Source organism: Equus przewalskii, chromosome 28 (assembly GCF_037783145.1).
Source record: "Equus przewalskii isolate Varuska chromosome 28, EquPr2, whole genome shotgun sequence".
In the NCBI taxonomy this organism is placed as follows: Eukaryota; Metazoa; Chordata; class Mammalia; order Perissodactyla; family Equidae; genus Equus; species Equus przewalskii.
Window position 1 is genome coordinate 6478271 of NC_091858.1, and position 19129 is coordinate 6497399.

At 41.7% G+C, this 19129-nt stretch overlaps 2 protein-coding genes across 5 annotated transcripts in view; one reads left to right on the plus strand and one right to left on the minus strand.

Moving 5' to 3' along the window:
• The window catches only part of BAG4 (BAG cochaperone 4), a 35476-nt gene extending 25488 nt beyond the window's left edge, over nt 1–9988 (minus strand). For 2 of the 4 annotated variants that reach the window (XM_070598891.1, XM_008507168.2), the window contains exon 1: nt 9466–9864. In XM_070598891.1, the coding sequence (XP_070454992.1) occupies nt 9466–9735 (270 nt within the window). In that variant the 5' untranslated portion in view covers nt 9736–9864. Of the gene's footprint in view, nt 1–9465 lie in introns of all 4 variants that reach the window. The other 2 variants (XM_070598890.1, XM_070598892.1) reach the window with 2 other exon arrangements.
• Nucleotides 9864–19051, plus strand: LSM1 (LSM1 homolog, mRNA degradation associated). The gene is made up of 4 exons (XM_008507167.2): nt 9864–10320; nt 13791–13859; nt 15212–15327; nt 18477–19051. Exons 1-4 carry the CDS (start codon nt 10275–10277, stop codon nt 18645–18647), a joined length of 402 nt encoding a protein of 133 aa, XP_008505389.1. The 5' UTR covers nt 9864–10274; the 3' UTR covers nt 18648–19051.
• Nucleotides 19052–19129: the final 78 nt, after the last annotated feature.

The following is a 19129-nucleotide window of genomic DNA, read 5'->3' on the forward strand; positions in this document are numbered from 1 at the left end:
CTCACAACACTTCTGATACCATATGGGGGGGGTTCCCCACACCAAGCGATTTTGTACCACCAGCTGGGTGTACTACAATTGAACTTAATTCTGACACTATCTTCCTGGACATAGCATCAGATACCACAGGTTAGGGGCTCAGTCCCATGAGACTGCCTCCCACTTCAGATGCCAATCTCAAGTAGTAGGTCCTCAGGTTACCCACAACTTATGTCTGACTTGCTACAAATCAGAGGTTCCACTGACCTTCTCCGTTTTAGATTTGATTATTTGCTAGTACAACTTACAGAACTCAGGGAAACACTTGCAGTCATGCACCACATAATGACATTTCAGTCAACAATGGACCACATATATACAACAATGGTCTCATAAGATTAGTACCTTAGGTACTAGGTGTATAGCAGGTTATACTATCTAGGTTTGTGTAAGTATACTCTATGATGTTTGCACAACAAGGAAACAGTCTAATGATGCATTTCTCATAATGTATCCCCACTGTTAAGTGACACATGACTGTTGTTACATTTACCAGTTTCTTAAAGGATATGATAAAGGATACAGATGAACAGCCAGATGAAGAGAGACATAGTGCGAGGTCTGGGAGGGTCTCAAGTGCAGGAGCTTCTGTCCCCATGGAGTTGGGGTACGTCACCCTCCCAGGAAGTGGATGTATTCACCAACCTGGAAGCTCTCTGAATCCCATACTATTGGGATTTTTGGGAAGCTTCCTCATGTAGGCATAATCAATTATTAATTTCATTTCCAGCCCCTCTCCCCTCTCTTGAGAATGGGAAGCAGGGCTGAAAATTCCAAGCTTCTAATCATGGTTTGGTCTTTCTGGTGACCAGCCCCATCCAGGACCCATCCAGGAGACCACCCAGAGTCACCTCATTAGAACAAAAGACAATCCTATCACCCAGGAAATTCCAAGGGATTTAGGAGCTCTGTGTTAGGAACCAGGATCACAGACCAAATATCAGAACAAAAGATGCTCTTAGTGCTCTTATTGCTCAGGAATTTACAAGGGTTTCAGGAGCTCCATGCCAGGAACCCAGAGCCAAGAACAATATATATTTTCTCTATTATCTCACAAAAGCATATAGTTGAGTCTTCTTTTTTATTTATTTAGTCTGAAAATCTCTTGTCTTTGATTGGATTGTTTAATCCATTCACTTTTAATGATATTATTGATATAGCTGGATTTACATCTGCCACTTTACTTTTTTGTTTTCTATATCTCATGTCTGTTTTTGTCCCTCTATTCTTTTACTGCTTTCTTTTGCATTAAGTGAATATCTTCTAATGTAGCATTTTAATTTAATGAGTTTATATATATGTGTGTGTGTATGCGTGTATATATATCTTCCTTTGACCACACCCAGCTGTTAAAGCTCTACAAAGTTCCAGCTGATTTATCTATTGTTTTCCACAAGACCCTGGGACAGAAATTGCTCCACAAACTGATCCAATCAAATTTGGGCTTCTTGGAAGGGATATTTCCCAAAGTCAGTGTTTGAGATTTGTTCTGACCCCAAAGGGCTCCTCCCAGCCATCTCTTTCCCAGTTCTCTCCAGCAAACTACCTGGCCTACAGTTCAGTTTATATCACCAATGAATCTACCAGTTTCCTCCCAATTGCTTTTCACAACAACCTCTAGCTTTCGAGAATATCTTTAGGTTTCAGCTTCTCCACAATGTTGCAAATAAAGTCAGTTCCTTTGGGAAAAGATTAGGAGCTACCTGTTTTACAGCATGCTTCTGTTTCCACATAAAACGTCTGAGCCATGCTCTGCAGCTGGTTGGGGACAATGGTGTGCTTCTCTGAGGGACATCCCTGCTTTAAGAGCTGAGCACCTAGGGGAAAAGGGCAGTAGCCTCGGGCCTTCTCAGCTTGCCTTACAAGCTAGGGGAAGGGTGATCAGAGCACCCGTATTCTCAGCAGTGCCCTGCCCAAGGTAAGGTCTCCATCCCAAAAGCAGGGATGGGGCAGAAGAAGGAAACCACCACTGCTTGGCCACAATTACCCAGAACTTGGCCTCAGTAACAGCAGCTGGGGCAAGATGAGAAATGTTAATGTACTGCCCCTCCCAGGATGATAACCCTGTGACTGGGACCTGCGGGGACAGGGAGCCCTGTTTTCTTGGCTGCGCCAGTCTGGAACAGAGTTGTTGTCTCATCAAGCTGGGAGGGGGGGAGTGGAGTAGGTCTTGGTTCAAATAGCACAGATACTTACTGTTCTTAGTGATTTTGAGTAAATTTTCCAGAATAAATGTTTCTTCATTTCCTATATTCCCTAAGACTATTTCCAGAGACTTTGATTGGTTGTTTTTTTAAAATAATTTTTACCAGTTTCACTGGGGACTGGGTCCGCAGAGCTCCTCATGCTGACATGCCAGAACTGGAACCTGGCATTATTTTGAACTTATTTTATAAATTATTGTAGGGTTGTGCAAGTATATGTAATTATCTTAATATTGTTAGGAATCAAAATTTTCCATACGAGGGGCCAGCTCCATGGCTGAGTGGTTAAGTTCACGCACTCTGCTGCGGCGGCCCAGGGTTCGGATCCTGGGCACAGACATGGCACCCCTCATCAGGCCACGGTGAGGCGGCGTCCCACATCCTACAACTAGAAGGACCTGCAACTAAGATATACAACTGTGTACAGCGGGGGTTTGGGGAGATAAAGCAGAAAAAAAAAAAAAGATTGGCAACAGTTGTTAGCCCAGGTGCCAATCTTTAAAAAAAAAAATTTTCCATACGAGAAAAGTAATAAATAGAATCAAAGAAGTAAAAATAATCTATAATGCTAAATTTGAATTAATATAAATATGAACTCATTTTTCTACTTAAAAATACTTACTTTATAACTCTGTGCATTGAAAAGATCTAGAAGCAATAACAACACAATAGCAATCAGTATACTTAGCACTCGAATGTTATTAAGCTACTGCCTCTCAGCTCCAAACACAGCATTCTATAAGTGGCTCTGTGATGCAGGACTGGGAGTCTGCAGACATCTCTTCTTTGCCACTTGCTTCCTATTTGATACTGCCAATACAGGGCATTAGGTTCAAGGAGTGGAGAATGGACTTGCTCCTTGTTGTTTGTTTGCTTGCTTGCTTGCTGCTTCTGTCAGTGTCCGCCCAACAATGCCCTTCAACCTGGAGGCAGCAGTCAGTTAGTAGCAGTCTCCAGATTCTTCTGGTTTTCCCAGAACTCCCGCAGAGGTACCAGCATCAGCTAGGCAGTGCCTCCTCCTGGGTTCCAACCAGTCCATTCTTTCAAGTTTCCAAGTTCTAATAACCCCAACCTCTTCTCTTTATTCCCCAGCCCTAGGAGTTGTAGCTGTTTCCTGCAGTCACTATCTTCTGTGTTACTTCCATTTTCTCTTTTTGCCTTTTCTGATTTCCAATACCAATGTAACTAGTTTCCTAAATCAAATTCCCTCTTATAAAAGGACTAGTGTAGCTTCTGTTCTCCTGCCTGGATCCTGACATATACACCTTCTAAATATAACTCTCCATTAAGAAAAAATCAAGGTTTTCTAAAGGAATGGCTTATTATATGTCTGGTACAGAATATACACCAAATGACCCTGGATATCTTGTACCAGAAATCAAAGAAGCCATCAAAAATCAACAGGTCAAGTCAAAAGGACTTAGAAGCCAAGAAGGGGCTCCCATTGGCATGGTATGGGTCTATTTAAGCAATAAAAAGAACGACTGCAACTGACTGAAATACATCCAAAATATTGAATATATACATATATTATGCAAACGAGCTCATGATACTTTTAAAAAATAAAAAACACATTCCTTTTCTATAACTTTAGAGACGAACGAAAATTACATCTTCCATTTTATCCTAGGAGTCTTTTTCTTAAAGAAGAGAGATCAACATCTTTGCCCTAATTGTGGTAGTGGTTACATGACTATAGGCATTTGTCAAAACTCAGAGAACTACAGCTTTAAAAAGGTAAAATTTACAATATGTAAACATACCATAATTTTTTAATGAAAAAATGAATGTTCTCAATGAAGTGGTAAAAATTATTAATTTTATTAAGTCTTAATAAAAAACATTTTCTTCACCTCTTTTTTTTTTCTCTTTGGACAAAATAGAACAAATCTAAAAATATCCCCAGTAATAATGAAAGTCTTTGGCTCATGACCCTCCCAATGTGACACTAATTCTATGAAACAGCATTTGGTTTTACAGGAAGCTGGCTGAAGCTGATCTCTGTTCTATAAACCAAGGTGCCAATTCTATCAGGTGCCTAACTCTTTCTAAACTTTCTATTTGTTGTCTGAAATTACACAAAGGTGATAAAAGATGATGTAAACTAGATAAAGATGATAAAAGGTTTTCACAAGTGACAATAATGTGAATTAAAGTTTTTGTGGCAAAGGAAATTTGATTAAAATTATGCGAGAAGATGGGGCCAGCCCAGTGGCATAGTGGTTAAGTTTACATGTTCTGCTTCGGCGGCCTGGGGTTCATAGGTTCAAATCCCAGCCGCAGACCTAGCACTGCTCATCAAGCCATCCTGTGGCAGCATCCCACATAAAATAGAGGAAGATTGCCACAGATGTTAGCTCAGCAACAATCTTCCTCAAGCAAAAAGAGGAAGACTGGCAACAGATGTTAGCTCAGGGCCAATCTTGCTCATCAAAAAAAATATATATATGCAAGAAGGTAATAAATTTATTTATGTTCTTCTCTTTTAAGAAGAAATACTTAAATCTCAGATGAAGGCTGGAGTCAACTCCTTTAATACTTACCTTAGAACTAACTAGTTTTGTAAGAAGTGGATATATGTAGAAATGTACAAAGTGACTTACCAACAATGCCTCCTAGAAATAACCGGCCCAAACAAATCTAACAGTATAGGAATCCAACTGGTGCTGGTGCTACCTAACTTCCGTTTACAAACTTGTTTACATTTTTCACAAGAATTAGATAAAAATTATTAGAAAAGTACACTATAAATTATTTTTATAGCTATATATTCCAAAATCACTGAAAAGCGCTGTATGCTCCTGTATTGATCAACATCACAATTTTTTTATTGTCAATCTCATTTGGATCTCCTCCATGCTTCTCTACAATTTCCCCCTTTCCCCTATGTAGCACCTGTTTCAAATATTTATCGTATCAAATTCCCAGCTCATCCCATCCCACTTCCTTTCCTCTCAGATGACCTAGACTCCTACTGCACCGAGAGAGGACAGCAAGAGCTACAAACTCCCTCAATGTCCCTCCCCTCCAACTCCAAACTTACGTTTTCCCCTCTAGCTCGAAGACGTTTCTCAGCTCTTCCTCACTTAACCTCCCTCTTCCCAAGCTATAGTCCATCCTTTGGTCGCATCTTTTTCTCAATCTACTAGGTTATTCTCCTCTGCTTACAAACATACTCAAGGCCCCAATCCTAAAAATTCTTCCCTCAATCCTGATTCTCGGTCATGTTTCCATTTACTAAGTTTACTATATAAACTTCCGGAAGTACAGTTTACACTACTGGTCTTCTCACCCAAACCTCCCCTTCATTACTTTCATACTATTTGAAACTCTCACCACTAAAATCAACAATATCTTTTTAATTGACAAATCCAACAGCTTCTTCTCAGTTTTCATATCACTTACCTGCAAAATAATGGCATTTTTGTTTGGTTTGCATTGCATGACTTTCCTGATTTTCCCACTGTCTTTCTGAGTATTCTCCCTCATCATCTTCTTTTGCATCCTCTTTCTCTGTCCCCTATTCTAGACTCTCAAAGATCTCCCCTGGCAACAGTCCCCAGCTGGGTAATTCAGCAATGCTTATATCTGATGCCTCTCAATCTCCACCCACCATCTCTCTCCTGAGCCCCACATCTACAGTTTTGCTCCCACAGAAAACAACTCCTAGCTGCCACAAAGACATCAACATCAAAAAACAAAAACAGAAAATCACAAATTTCTCTCTAGTCAGTTGCATACATTGCATCCAGAGCTTGACACATAGTAACCGCCGTGACTAACTTGGCTTCCAGCACAAGTGAACTAAAGGCAGTAGGTGAACGCTTGCCAAGTCTTTGTACTTCGTATTTTTTTAAGCTCCTCTATTAACCAATCACTAGTTCTTTGGGTATAAAACTAAACCATAACTTCCCAAAAACACCTGTTCCTCTTCCTTTTTAATTCCATGAAACCTTTATTCCTATGAAATACTAAAACCTCAGAATCACCTGCTGTTTCTCCTGCATCCCTCACTTCCAGTCGATATATACCTTTGAAAATGTCTTTCAAATCTATGCGACTTGTACTGAAATGCATCCAAAAAATAAGATAGACAGATGTAATAAAGCAAATATAAGACATGCTAATTACACAATGTAGGTGGTGGATATATGGGATATATTCACTGTAGAATTCTTTCAACTTTTCTGTTTGGTTAAAAATTTTTATAAAATGATGAAAAAAACCTGTCTATATTTAGACATGGTTCAAATAAATGCCCTTTTTGCTCTCTTCTGCACTCTGGGGCCTAACTGAGCTCTCTGTCCCCGATTCCTTCCTGTTGTAATCATCCTCCAAGGTGGCCCCCAATGATCCCTGCCTCCTGGTGTTCACAACCTTGTGAAGCTGCCTCCCACACTGTACCAGAGTTGGTCTCTATGACCAAACAGAATACCGCAGAAGTGATGTCATATCACTTTCGAGATTAGGCTGTAAAAGACTGCGGCTTGAGGCTTCCCTCTCAGCTTGCCTGCGCGCTCCCTCTCTCTCCACGACTTGTTCTAAAGGAACAGGTGAGGCACCTGGAGATCTTGTTAAAATGCATATTCTGGTTCGGAAGGTCCAGGGCAGAGCCTGAGATATGGCATTTCCAACAAACTCCTAGGTGATGTAGATGCTGCTAGTTCAGGGATCAAACTACAGTGCTGCAAGTATAGCTATCGAGGGAAGAAAAGAAAGAAAAAGGGAGTGGTAGATTTCCATCTTTTTCTTCCTTGCCATATTTAAATGTTAATACAGTCAAGTCTTTGTAGTGGCTCAGTGCAACATCATCTCAATATATTTAATTCTATACAGCAGTGCTTCTCAAACATGAACGTGTACATGAATCACCTAGGGATCTTCTTCTGCATTTTTAACAATCTCCAAATGACACTGAAACCTCTGGTCCATGGACCACAATTCTGTGTGTGTGTGAGGAAGATCACCCTGAGCTAACATCTGCTGCCAATCTTCCTCTGTTTTCTATGTCGGATGCCTCCACAGCATGGCTGATAAGTGAAATGGCTCAACACCCAAGATCCGAACCCGTGAACCCAGGCCGCCAAAGCAGAGTGCACACAGAACTTTAACCAGTTGGCCACAGGCCGGCCCCCCAGGACCACACTTTCTGAGTAGTAGGGCTTTAAAGGGCTCCTGTACCCCCTTTTTTTTAGTTTGACATATTTGACTACATAAAAATGTAAAACTTATATGTCAAAAACCACAATAAAGTTAAAAAAAACAACAAATTTGGGGAAACAAAACATTTGCAACATCTGTGACAACATGCATATCTTTTGCATTAATTTTCTATTGCTGCATAAGACATTACCATCCTACACTTTTCAAGTTTCAGAAACATCAACCTGAAAGATAAACTCTTGGAATGGTTTGCAAAGACCCATTACACATTCTAGCTTTATGTCCAACTCCTACAGCACCGAGAACCACCCTATATACGCACACCTACACTCAACCATACCTTACAACCCCCTACACAAAACTAAAATCATAACTTCTCTAACCTTATCCCCAAAACATACTTTTGTTTTAATAATATAGCAGGCCCAAGTAGAAGTCATCAGTTTAATGGTCCTTTCCTCTTTCCCTTGAATTGACCTTTGGTCTAGTTTGCTACTTATAGGCCAAGCATCTCATCACTCTACTCTACCATGGGATTAAAGTCTGTGGGCCTACTTATTCCAAATTTAGATAGAGAAAATATGGACCTTTCTTCACAATTAACCTCTTACTACTAAATGTTTTTTCTCACGCAATTTTTTAAAGATACAACTAACACACCATGAAAACCACCCTTTTAAAGTGTACTATTCAATGGTTTTTAGTATATTCAAAACTATGCAATCATCATCACTACCTGACTCCAGAACATTTCATCATCGCAAAAAGAAACCCTATACCCTTTATCTATCATCCCCAACGTCCCTAATCCCCCAGCCCCTGGCAACCACTAATCTTTCTCTCTACAGATTTGCCTATTCTGGACATTTCATTTAAATAGAATCGTACAATATGTGGTCTGGGTGACTGGCTTCGTTCATGTAGCATGATGTTTTCAAGGTTCATCCGTGTTGCAGAAACTATCAGTACTTCATTTCTTTCTATGGCTAAATAACGTCATTGTATAAATATATCATATTTTATCTACTCATCAACTGATGGACATTGGGTTATTTCTCCTTTTGGCTGTTATGAATAATGCTGCTATGAGCACGCATATACAAGTTTTATACGTGGACATATGTTTTCAGTTTCTTGGCTATATATCTAGGAGCAGACTTGCTGAGTAATATGCTAACTCTATGTTAACGTTCTGAGGAACTGCCAAACTATTTTCCAAAGCACTGAACCATTTTACATCCCCACCGACGATGTATGGGAATTGCACTATTACATTTTCAACCAATAAGGATGTTATAATTCCTGAACGAAAAGAGAGGTGTGCCCCCCCACCATATAACAATAATTCTTTACTAAGAATACCACATTAACAAAACAGAGGTATATTTCCGGCAGGAAAAAAACGTTATAGGTCTGAGTTTACTGAACAAGTGAGTTAACCTCTCAGAGCCAATGGGTCTTTAATCGTAAAATAGGGACGCTGTAATGACATTTACGTTCCAGTCGCCGTGAAGATTAAATAAAACAATCCAGGTAAAGGTGCTTTCTAACACTGATTATGCATGATTCAATCCGGGGCAAAGCAGTAGGGCAAAGGGCTAAATCAGCAGCCTCCCCTTCCTTCCTGTTCCTTCTCCGCGGGAGGGGTTCTGAGTGACGGCGGGGGCTGCAGCCGCCTCCCTTCTCGGGGAGAGCCGGCCTGACGAGCCACGCAGGATAAATTGTTTGACTCCAAACGCAGAGCCAGGTCCCCCCAGCCCAACATCGTTCCAAGGCGGGAGATTCCCCAGCCTGCTACTTAGCTGAGCAAGTCAGCACAGGATTTTCTCCTTTTTCAACGGTAATAGACACATTTATTATGGTCGAAGCAGAAGAGGAGGGGCGAAGAGAACACAAGCACATCCCCCCACCCACGATCCCAGCTTGTATCTCCAACCCCCTAAGGAAAACAAATATGAAATCCGATCCATTACGAACTCTGGAGGTACATCAATCCCAATGGCCCTCACCCCAAACACTCGCCGATCGGATCTCCCCGGGGAGACGGCGCAAAGCTTACCTGGTGGCTTCCTCCAGCTCGCCCAGGCTCCGACCAGGCGCCTCCAGACGGATAGTAGCCATCGCTTCCTCCGCAGTCTCCCGGCCAGGGGGTCTCAGCCGCGCCGCCCCCGCGCCCCCGCCAGGAAACGGGAGGCTGGGGAGGTTCAGAGCGAGGAGGATATAAGGGCGGCGGTGGGTGCACGGGCACATCTCCACCCCCAGGCCCGTAGTAGCGGCCATAAGACAGACCGTCACTGGGGCCGTACCCCGAGCGCCTCAAGGCCGACATGGGCTCCACTGCCCCGCAGTGCTTCCCGCCCCCCACGGCCGGCCCATTGCGCAGGCGTCTGCGGGCTAGAGGGACTGGACCACAGTGAAGGGGGTCGGCCGGGGACAGCCAATCCCAGGCCCGGTCCCGCCCCTTCGGCTGCCGAGTGCTGAGAGTTGAGGCACGGGGATCCGCGACTCTGGGGTCTAGGCAGCAGGGAAAGGAGGGGCGGCACTGTGTTTCTTAAAAGGGAGAACTTATTTTCCCACCATCTAGTCAACCTAAATTTCTCCTCCCTCTTAAAAGGGATGGGGAAAGGGCGTGCAGACCCCATGACGGTCCCGCCTCTTCCTGAGGACGACCACGTGATACCGGAAGTGGGTGGGGGTAATATGGAGGAGTTTCCGGCGGGCCCCGGCTGCTGAAAGCCGGGGCAGACGTCCTGGTGCAGGTTCGGCTGTGTGTCCCGGTCCCGCCCAGGCGGCGACTGCGGTAGGAGGAAGCAGGTGTTGCACGCAGTGGGCCACCGCCGCTACATTGCAGCCTTATCTCAGCTCAAAATGAACTATATGCCCGGCACTGCCAGCCTCATCGAGGACATCGACAGTGAGTAGCTCATCTCCTCCGGGCGAAGTCTGGGGTGAGACCCTTCCTCCCGGGCATGTGCCTCTTCGGAGAGAGCTCGTAGACTGAGTCTGGGGCGGGGGCGCAGTGTGCTTTTAGCACAGTGGTGAATGTTGGGCGTTGACGTCCTCCACGGGATGGAGGAGCCACGGGACACACCGTCTGCCCACCTCCTATCTCTGTGCTGCCCTTCGCAGTCTCCACCAGTCCCGGGGCTGGTGAGGCACTAGCTGTCGAATTCATTCCTGCTTCCGAGGGACGCGGCTGCTGAGGCCCAGATGCGAAAGTTGCGCCCGCTCCCTCCCGGCCCGGTCCATTGTCTTCCACCTGCGGTATTTCGAAGTACCAGGTTGTTACTGGTGGATGGATGATAATACTTAGAGAAGAGACTCATCGAGAAACGAAAATAGTAAGACAACAGCAATTGAACTTAATTGCAGTAAACTTAGGCTTTATGCTGTGTAGTCATTTGCAGTCTTCTTTTACGGTGAGGTCTTTAGCACGTTAGGTTGTGGTAGTAGAGACCACTACCAGACAAGGTATTGACTTTTATGGAAAAACTGAGTCACTTCAAACTTCCTTTTTTTCTATTAGACAGTTTTCTTTTGCTTTTTCTAAGAAGACCTCCCTTATTCTTAGCCGTCGTCCTGAAGAGGAGCTCAGGCCTGTAAAACAGAAGAGCCACTTAGAATTGTCCTGTCTTTCCTTTTTCTAAGCTCTCATCTGTGAGTTATTCCTCTAGCAACATTTTTTTAATCGTTTTAATAGTGTGATCTGTCTCGTTAACTTGTAATTGCTGCACAGTGGCTTACACACAGTTCCGAACAAGTTACAACTATATCTACAGTTACTATGTATGCAAATTAAAGGAGTCTAAGATTAAATTCTCTTTTTATCATTGTCTGAAATCATTTTTTAAACCCAAATTAGTGATTTTGCTATTGAAAGGAAATGTGTTGTAAATTGGACCAAATTTATATATGAATAACCACTGTACGAGCCTTTCTGTGATGTGTAATGAAATCTTCCATTTTAGCTGAATGAGAATGCCCTTTAGCCCTCACCTCTCTTGTTATGTATCTGAATTATTTGAGGTCCCTAACACATTCTGCCACTTTAATAAAAATAATTTTTACTCTTAAGTCCTCTAACCCCTTCTTACAGTTTCCAAGCCCCCTCCTCTACTGAAAAGTTTGAAGCCACTTTATATGCACCCTTCATTGTCCCCTTCACACACACTTTCCTCCTCTCTCCTCAGTCTTTCTGTATTTTACCCATCTTCTCCTTTAAGTAGAAAGTAGTCCTCCCATTCAGTTTCTTTCTTTTATTACTCTTTCCTCCCACTGCATCTGGAACCTTCTTCTGTTAATATCCTTTTTCTCTCATATGGTCTCTCTTTCTCTTCCTGGATCCCTCCTTTCATGTATGTTCATGTCCCTCCATCTCAATTTTTTTCTCAGTTGTGTCTCCCCATCAAAATCCCATCCCTTTTTCATATTTTTACCCCGAAACCTCTTTAATCACCTCCATTTCAACTCTACTTCCTGACCACCTGCAATAGACTGCCTCTATTACCACTGGAAATCAAATTTTGTTGTCAATGCACTACTGAAGTTACATTATTAAAAGGCATCAGTCTGATGCACTCTTCTGAGCTCTTCCCGCCCCTCTGCAGCACAGTAATACTATTACCACTGGATTCTTAATTCTCTTCTCTTGATTTCTCCAACAATGGTCCTTACTCATTTTCTTATCTCTCCAACTGTTGTTCTTCCCTAAAATAGACAGTCTCAGTTTTCATCTTTGGCCTGCTTCTTTCTTTAAATCTCCAGGAGATCTCCTGGCCTTTAATAGTTATATTACCTCTTTGTGGACTTATCCAAAATTGCTCTAATTCTGACCTCTTTGGCATTCCAGTCTTACATTTCCAACTCCCTGTTGACTTGTCTGCATAGGTGTCCTGATAGCACTTCAGAATCACAAACAGCTAATAACCTTCCACCCTGAGCTTGCTTCTTTTACTCCCGACTTTTGGTAAATGGTCCTCCCTGACATGGTGACTCAAGATTCCTATGTCGTCTTTAACTCATCTCTTCAGCACCCCACTCTCTCACACATACCCACATATACAAACTCAATTAGTTGACAAATCCCATCACTTATAAATGCACAGTTTTAATCCTCTCATCCTCTCCCTTTCCCTCTCTACCTTGATTCAGGTCTCTTCTTCATGTCTCAGGCTCTGGGAATAGCCTCGTAACTGCTCTCCCTTTTCTGCCAGTTCAGTCTTCAAAGTTTTCTTATTCCCTATGAAGTCACATCCAAACTCATCTTGCTCCCAAGACCTTTCTGACTTCGTCTTCTATTTCCCTTCACACCCTCAACTTTTAGTCAAACATGAATACTTAGCCTTTTGTTTTCCCTCTTGTCTGAATTACAGATTTCCCTCCTCTTCCCCTTCCCTGTCACTTTTCCTATGGCCAAAACATCTACCTTTCAAGGTCCAACTCAGATACCTCCTCTGGCTAGATAGAGTTTCTCTCAGTCTCGTATAATTAAGATTTGCAATCTTATGGCTCTTAATTATAGCCCAAGGAAGACAATTCCTTCAGGGAAGACTCACTGTCTTCTTCCTCTGTTCTGCATCTAGAAAGTACTTTATGCATGGCACTCAAGAAATGAATGAATGAATTTTGCTAGCTATTCTAGTGACTGGCTTGCTGTCCTTCAGTATCAGCTCAAAGTCACCTCTTCAGAGAGGTTTTCTCTAGCCACCTCTCTTCTGTAGCGACTTCCCCTCTCTTCATCAAACCATCCTGCTATCTCCATTGTACCAATCACAGTAGGTCATTTTTTTATTTGTTTGCTTTCCTTCACCAGGAATATATGTTCATAAAGTTGGTGACTTTCTGAATCTTATTCTCTACTGTACCTCTAGGCCCTAGAGAGCACATTAATAAACATTATTGAATTTTTGCTCTAGCTTATTATCAGCATCCTCATTTGACACATCTGAGGCATTATTTTTATTTCAGCCTTCCCTGATTCCACGGTGTTAAACAGAAGCTCCTCTAAGTTGAGGGGAAAATAATTCTAGAATTAAGATCTTAAAGATCACTAGACTAAATGTCTCAATTTTCAGATATAGAAACTGAACGTAACATTGAGAGGGTTTAACTGTCAAGCAGCAGCAGCTAGAGCCAGTCAGTCGGGCTTCCTGACTGCTCACGCAGTCCTTTTCCCACTCTGCGACACTGCTCTGATTCTTGTCACCACTGATCTTCTAATGTGAATGCAAGGCTGTCTTGGTCATCCCTCTAATTTCCCAACGAACTTCTCTGTAAATACCTTAGAAGCGGAAGTAGTAGGGCTTAAACTATTAATTTCATTTTTGTTGTTACCCTTTAAACTCACTGCAGCTATTTTTTGAAGATCTTTTTTCCTCCCTCCAGAAAAGCACTTGGTCCTGCTTCGAGATGGAAGGACACTGATAGGCTTTTTAAGAAGCATTGATCAATTTGGTATGTATTAGTTATGGACTTCTCTTATACGCTGGATAATAAGGGCTGCCCATTGTATGCTTGTTATTTCGTGTTGAAATTTATCTGCAACTTTTTTCCATGTCAGGCATAATAGAATACTATTATGAGTCATTACATCATTGTTTTCTAAATTATGGTTAGGTGGTTCAAAAGCTTGTACTTATAAGCTTGTATTTCTAAAACTGGTTTTCACTAAAACATGGGATTACAATGTTTGGCCTATTTTATTTTCCCCGTTAGAGGGAGCCAAATGGTAGACGTGGACTCAGTCCCCTGTAAAAGCTGCTCGTTTGTACATTGGCTTGGGTGCAGCTACTCTTCAGAGCACTTCCTGCACTGAAGATAATCCCTCCCCGTCCACTGAAAACGTGGTAGAAGGCATTTCCTGAAGCTTTTTAGAGACCACAACGTTAAGCTCAAGATATTACACTTAGGGATACTTCAGACTCAGGAGTCTCCGTGTTTGTTTTGCATCCAGCATTTTTCTACAGAGATCTCTATTTGCTTCTGTTTCAAGGACAGTTCATATCAACATTTGTTGGCCATCTGCTAGGTCAGTGGACTTGAGCATGAAGAGAAAACAATATAATTGAAATACTTGTAAGAATGATAGAAGATAAGAACTTAGATATCTGCTTTTCTTCAAATATGACAAATATTACCAATTGAAAGAAGAAAAATGATTATTCTTAACAGATTGAAGTTCTAAATTTTAAGTCAAATGCATCAGACTGCTTTGAGGGAAAAGTAGTAAATACTGACTTTACTCTCAGATTACCAGGTATGGTTATCTAACAAAATGAAAAAATAGGTTATTGCTGTATCATAACACAGGGGTACCTGCATTGGCTTAAATGAATCTTAAGTACTGAAACAAAGTTAAATCTTTGGAAATCATCACATACGCATTCCCACACAACATAGAAACACTGTTTCTTTCTAAAAAACCAGAGTGTTAATCTCTGCAGCTGTTTAGGCTTTGGGGTCTTCCTAGTGCCCTACTCATTTATATTTTCTTACAGTCATGTTGATGTTAGCAATTAACTGATAAAAGGAATTTAATTTTGTTAACTTATTCCCACCATCATCCACGGATTAGTGCAATGTATTCACAAATCGTCTCTCAGTTTGTAATCGTTTTAAAGTCTCCTACGTGGTGTGTCTTAATGAAATAGGAGAAGATTGTTTGAAATGTTAGCTTTTCCCAGAATCAGAAAGTTTGGAAATCATGTTTAGCTAAATCTTTTCTACTCAAAATAACTGATTGAGTTATGGACCTTTGCCCAATAATTTGAAGTAAATGTCGTTGTTTCCTCCCCATACACTTATAGCTAACTTAGTGCTGCATCAGACTGTGGAGCGTATTCACGTGGGCAAGAAGTACGGCGATATTCCTCGAGGGATTTTTGTAGTCAGAGGAGAAAATGTGGTCCTACTAGGAGAAATAGTAAGTGAAAACTGTTAAGCTGCTCTGGGTCTTGATAATCATGCTAGTTAGGTTTCTTTTTGTCTCTTCAAGAAGGAAAAATTAGATTTTCCACATTTCACCCAGCTTCTCACAGGAGACCACCAAATTAGCTTAGGAAAGCACAGAAAATAATTAACTTTGTTTCAGTGCCTCTTGGCATTTTAAAGATTTTGATCCTATTAGCAGCAAAATATCATTGATTTTACCTGATATCATAAAAAATACAATCCTATACAAATGTATTCATTAATATGTTATTTCTGCTATCTCTAATAGCAGAAAACTGAAAAACTTGGTACCTATCCAGAGAAGAATAATTCAATAAAATATGGTTTATATACATTGAAATATTTTGCAGTCATTTAAACAATTGATTACAACTTTTTCATGACATAAAGTAAATTAGCAGTGTTTGGGCGAGGGAAAGACACATTGCATGTACAATGTGATGTCCATGTTTTTAAAAAGGGGGAAGGGGAAAGAATGGCTGTAGGAGAAGCCTTTCTGTTAACTGTTCTGAGAGTGGAGCTCAGCCTCACCTGGATCCTTAGCTTACGGCCAAGGAGGAGGTCCCTGTGTCTCTGTGCCAGGAAGACCAGCTGGCAGGTGAAAAGTTAAATCGTGTCTTCTGAAATGTTACTGTAGATCTTTTTGCGTGTCTGTGTGTGTATGTGTACGTACACACAACCATCCATACATACACATACATGTATGCATATATACATACACAAGTATCAGAAAACTATGTGATATATAAGAAAGTAAGCAGATAATTCTGCCAGAGTCAGGTTGATGCAGAATCTCATGTTGAAACAGTTAGCTAGAAATGACTAATTAATACTATTAGTACTGCCCAAGTGCTGCTATGAAATGTGTGAAATGTCTTTTTCTAATTTTTAAAAGATTTTTGTGGTTGGTATTTTGGGTTCAGTTTATCATTTCTTGCATGCTTAAGCAGCAGAAGTTGTCGTCTCCTTGTATTATGTAAAGGGTGAAATAAAGCACTGTAGAACCAGGGGTGTGGGGAAGTCAGGGTGGGAAAGGACTGTAAAGTGGTCTGCCAGCAGATTAGGAGGGGCTAACCCATCTCTGGGCAGTAGGATTATGGGTGATCATCTTTTCCTTTTTATTCTACTTTTCTGAATTTAATTTTAAAAGAGGAAACATTACTTTGCTATTGGGGAAAAGATTTAAGTTAAAATATTTACATATACTGTGCTTTGGTTTTATAGTAACAAACATCACAGAAATGTTTTCTGTGCCAGTTACATTGACACAAATGTGCCCCTATATAGACATATATTTATGTGAGAAGAAGTGAACTTGTGTTTGTTCTTGAAGAGTTGTTGTTTCCTGGGAGCCATTTTGTGGAGAAAAGTGCTCCTTTTTATATATTATGGGTTGGATGCTGCAGAATTTTTACAGTGGCACCACTAAAGAAATATGGTTCAGGAATGTTTACATAGTTACATGAATCAATAGTCAGTTTGAAGAAATTAAGTATCAACCCTAGGGACACTCATACCCAGAAGCCGTATAGATTCTGCAAACATTCCGTTGCTTAAGAATTCCCTGGATGCTGCCTCAAAGGTGATGATACACACAGCCTAAAGTCATAAGACTGTTGTTGGGAAGCAGCGTAACCACATGAACAGCTGACTGAATAACATTGACGAGTCCAAGAGGCAGGACACTTAGCTCAGAACATTATCTTCCCTTCAGCTGCTACCCGTGGGTTGTGAGGGCAGGTTACGCTTGACTGTATATTTTGCTGGTGCAGTCAACATTTGACCAAGGCCAGGGCTTGCTTAGATAATTTGTGTGGCTTTCATTCTAACCTCTGTGAGAGTCCTGCATCTGATAGTCACAGCCTGTGGGTTCTGAGGCCTTGCCACCATGGGGACATTAGTATCCCATGGTAGGCTGGAACATGTGGAGAGTTTGTGTGTGTCATGCCTTCCCAGAATTTTGTCATTGAAAGTCATAAAGGTGGATAAGAAATAAGAATACCCTGTCTGGGGCCAGCCTGGTGGTGCAGCGGTTAAGTGCACACATTCTGCTTCGGTGGCCCTGGGTTCGAGGTTCAGTTCTCGGGTGTGGACATGGCACTCCTTGGCAAGCCATGCTGTGGTAGGTGTCCCACATATATAGTAAAGGAAGATGGGCACAGATGTTAGCTCAGGGCCAGTCTTTCTCAGCAAAAAGAGGAGGATTGGCTGTAGTTAGCTCAGGGCTAATCTTCCTCAAAAAAAATAGTGGAGAAACATATTGGGGCAAAACTGGTTTAGTAATATAACTGGTCTGCTGAGGTTTTCTCTAGAAGACTTGTTGCCATAAGGAGAAAGGAGTTTTGTGTTATAATTTAAAGACTCCTGGTTAATGCAACAGAGAGACAGTTTATTGCCTTTGGAGGGGTGCTTCTTTGAATCAATGTTCTCTACCTTCTTACTGAGCAACGACCCCTGGAAATTAAACTGACTTTGATAATGTAAAAAAACAAAACTTATCTAAAGCCATCTTGGCCTCAGTAACTTCTCTCTTGGATTCTCTAGGGTTGAGGAGATGGCCCCAAGGACTACTTTTCTTTAAAAAAAAAAAAAAAATTAGGGCCAGCCCATGGCATAGTGGTTAAGTTCATGCCCTCCGCTTCATATCCCAGGCATGGACCTACACACCACTCATCAAGCCAGCCTGTGGCAGGCATCCCACATACAAAATAGAGGAAGATGGGTACAGGTGTTAGCTCAGGGACAATCTTCCTCAAGCAAAAAGAGGAAGATTGGCAACAGATGTTAGCTCAGGCTAGTCTTCCTCAAAAAAAAGAAAAGAAAGAAAGAAAAGTAGTGCTTGACTAATGTAAGGCTTCGGATAACCTAAAGCTTTGTTATACACGCTGATACTGATCCCTCTTACCACATTCATGGAAGTATGCGTGCAGTGTGTCGTGTAGTAGTGTTCCTGGCCATTTCTTTGTAAAACGTCTCTGTCCCCAGGAGAAAGCCAGCAGCTCTGTCACAGCTACGAAAAATAACCCAAGCCTGATAGTGGAATCCGTTTGCCTTTAGATCTGTAACTGTGTTCTATTCTTGGTCATCAGTTGAAGTTTTTCCAACCTGCTTGTTCTCTAGGACTTGGAAAAGGAGAGTGACACACCCCTCCAGCAAGTGTCTATTGAAGAGATCTTGGAAGAACAAAGGGTGGAACAGCAGACCAGGCTGGAAGCCGAGAAGCTGAAAGTGCAGGCTCTGAAGGATCGAGGTCTGTCCCTTCCTCGCGCAGATACTCTTGATGAGTATTAGGTCTTTTGCTCAGACGCTGTTGCTCTCGGGGAGCAGGGGCTGTTACTGAATGAAGGCGACGTCCTGGTCACCTCATTTGTGTTTGACTAGAGACTGCAGAGTTTTGAAATGTCATTTTTATTTTGAATTCTTTCACATATGCAACATGAAGAAATCAAGTGGCTTTTTGTTTCCTTTTGAATAACGAAAGCATTGTTAAAGAAACAGTGGCATGGACTCCTTTCACACGTCACTGTGGAGCCAGCAGCTACTTCTTTATATTGCTCTTCTCATTCCAAATTAGAGTTTACAGGAGACATTCTTCATTTACTTGTAAATAAAATATGAATCTCAAAACTGTCATGTTATTTCCCAAGTTTGGGTTGCCTCCAATGAATAAAGAAAATTAACTTTCTGCTCTCAAAGGTATAAGCAGTCCATACGCTGGGATTTCCCTCTTCTGTCTCAATTCCAAGTTGCTAGTTACTTGTGAAGGAATATTT

Excerpts from the sequence above, each read along its gene's own strand:
- LSM1 (XM_008507167.2), top strand. The coding sequence starts at position 10,275 with ATGAACTATATGCCCGGCACTGCCAGCCTCATCGAGGACATCGACA. Across the intron at positions 10,321-13,790 it reads CCTCATCGAGGACATCGACA|AAAAGCACTTGGTCCTGCTT; the intron begins GTGAGTAGCTCA and ends TCCTCCCTCCAG. Across the intron at positions 13,860-15,211 it reads AAGAAGCATTGATCAATTTG|CTAACTTAGTGCTGCATCAG; the intron begins GTATGTATTAGT and ends ATACACTTATAG.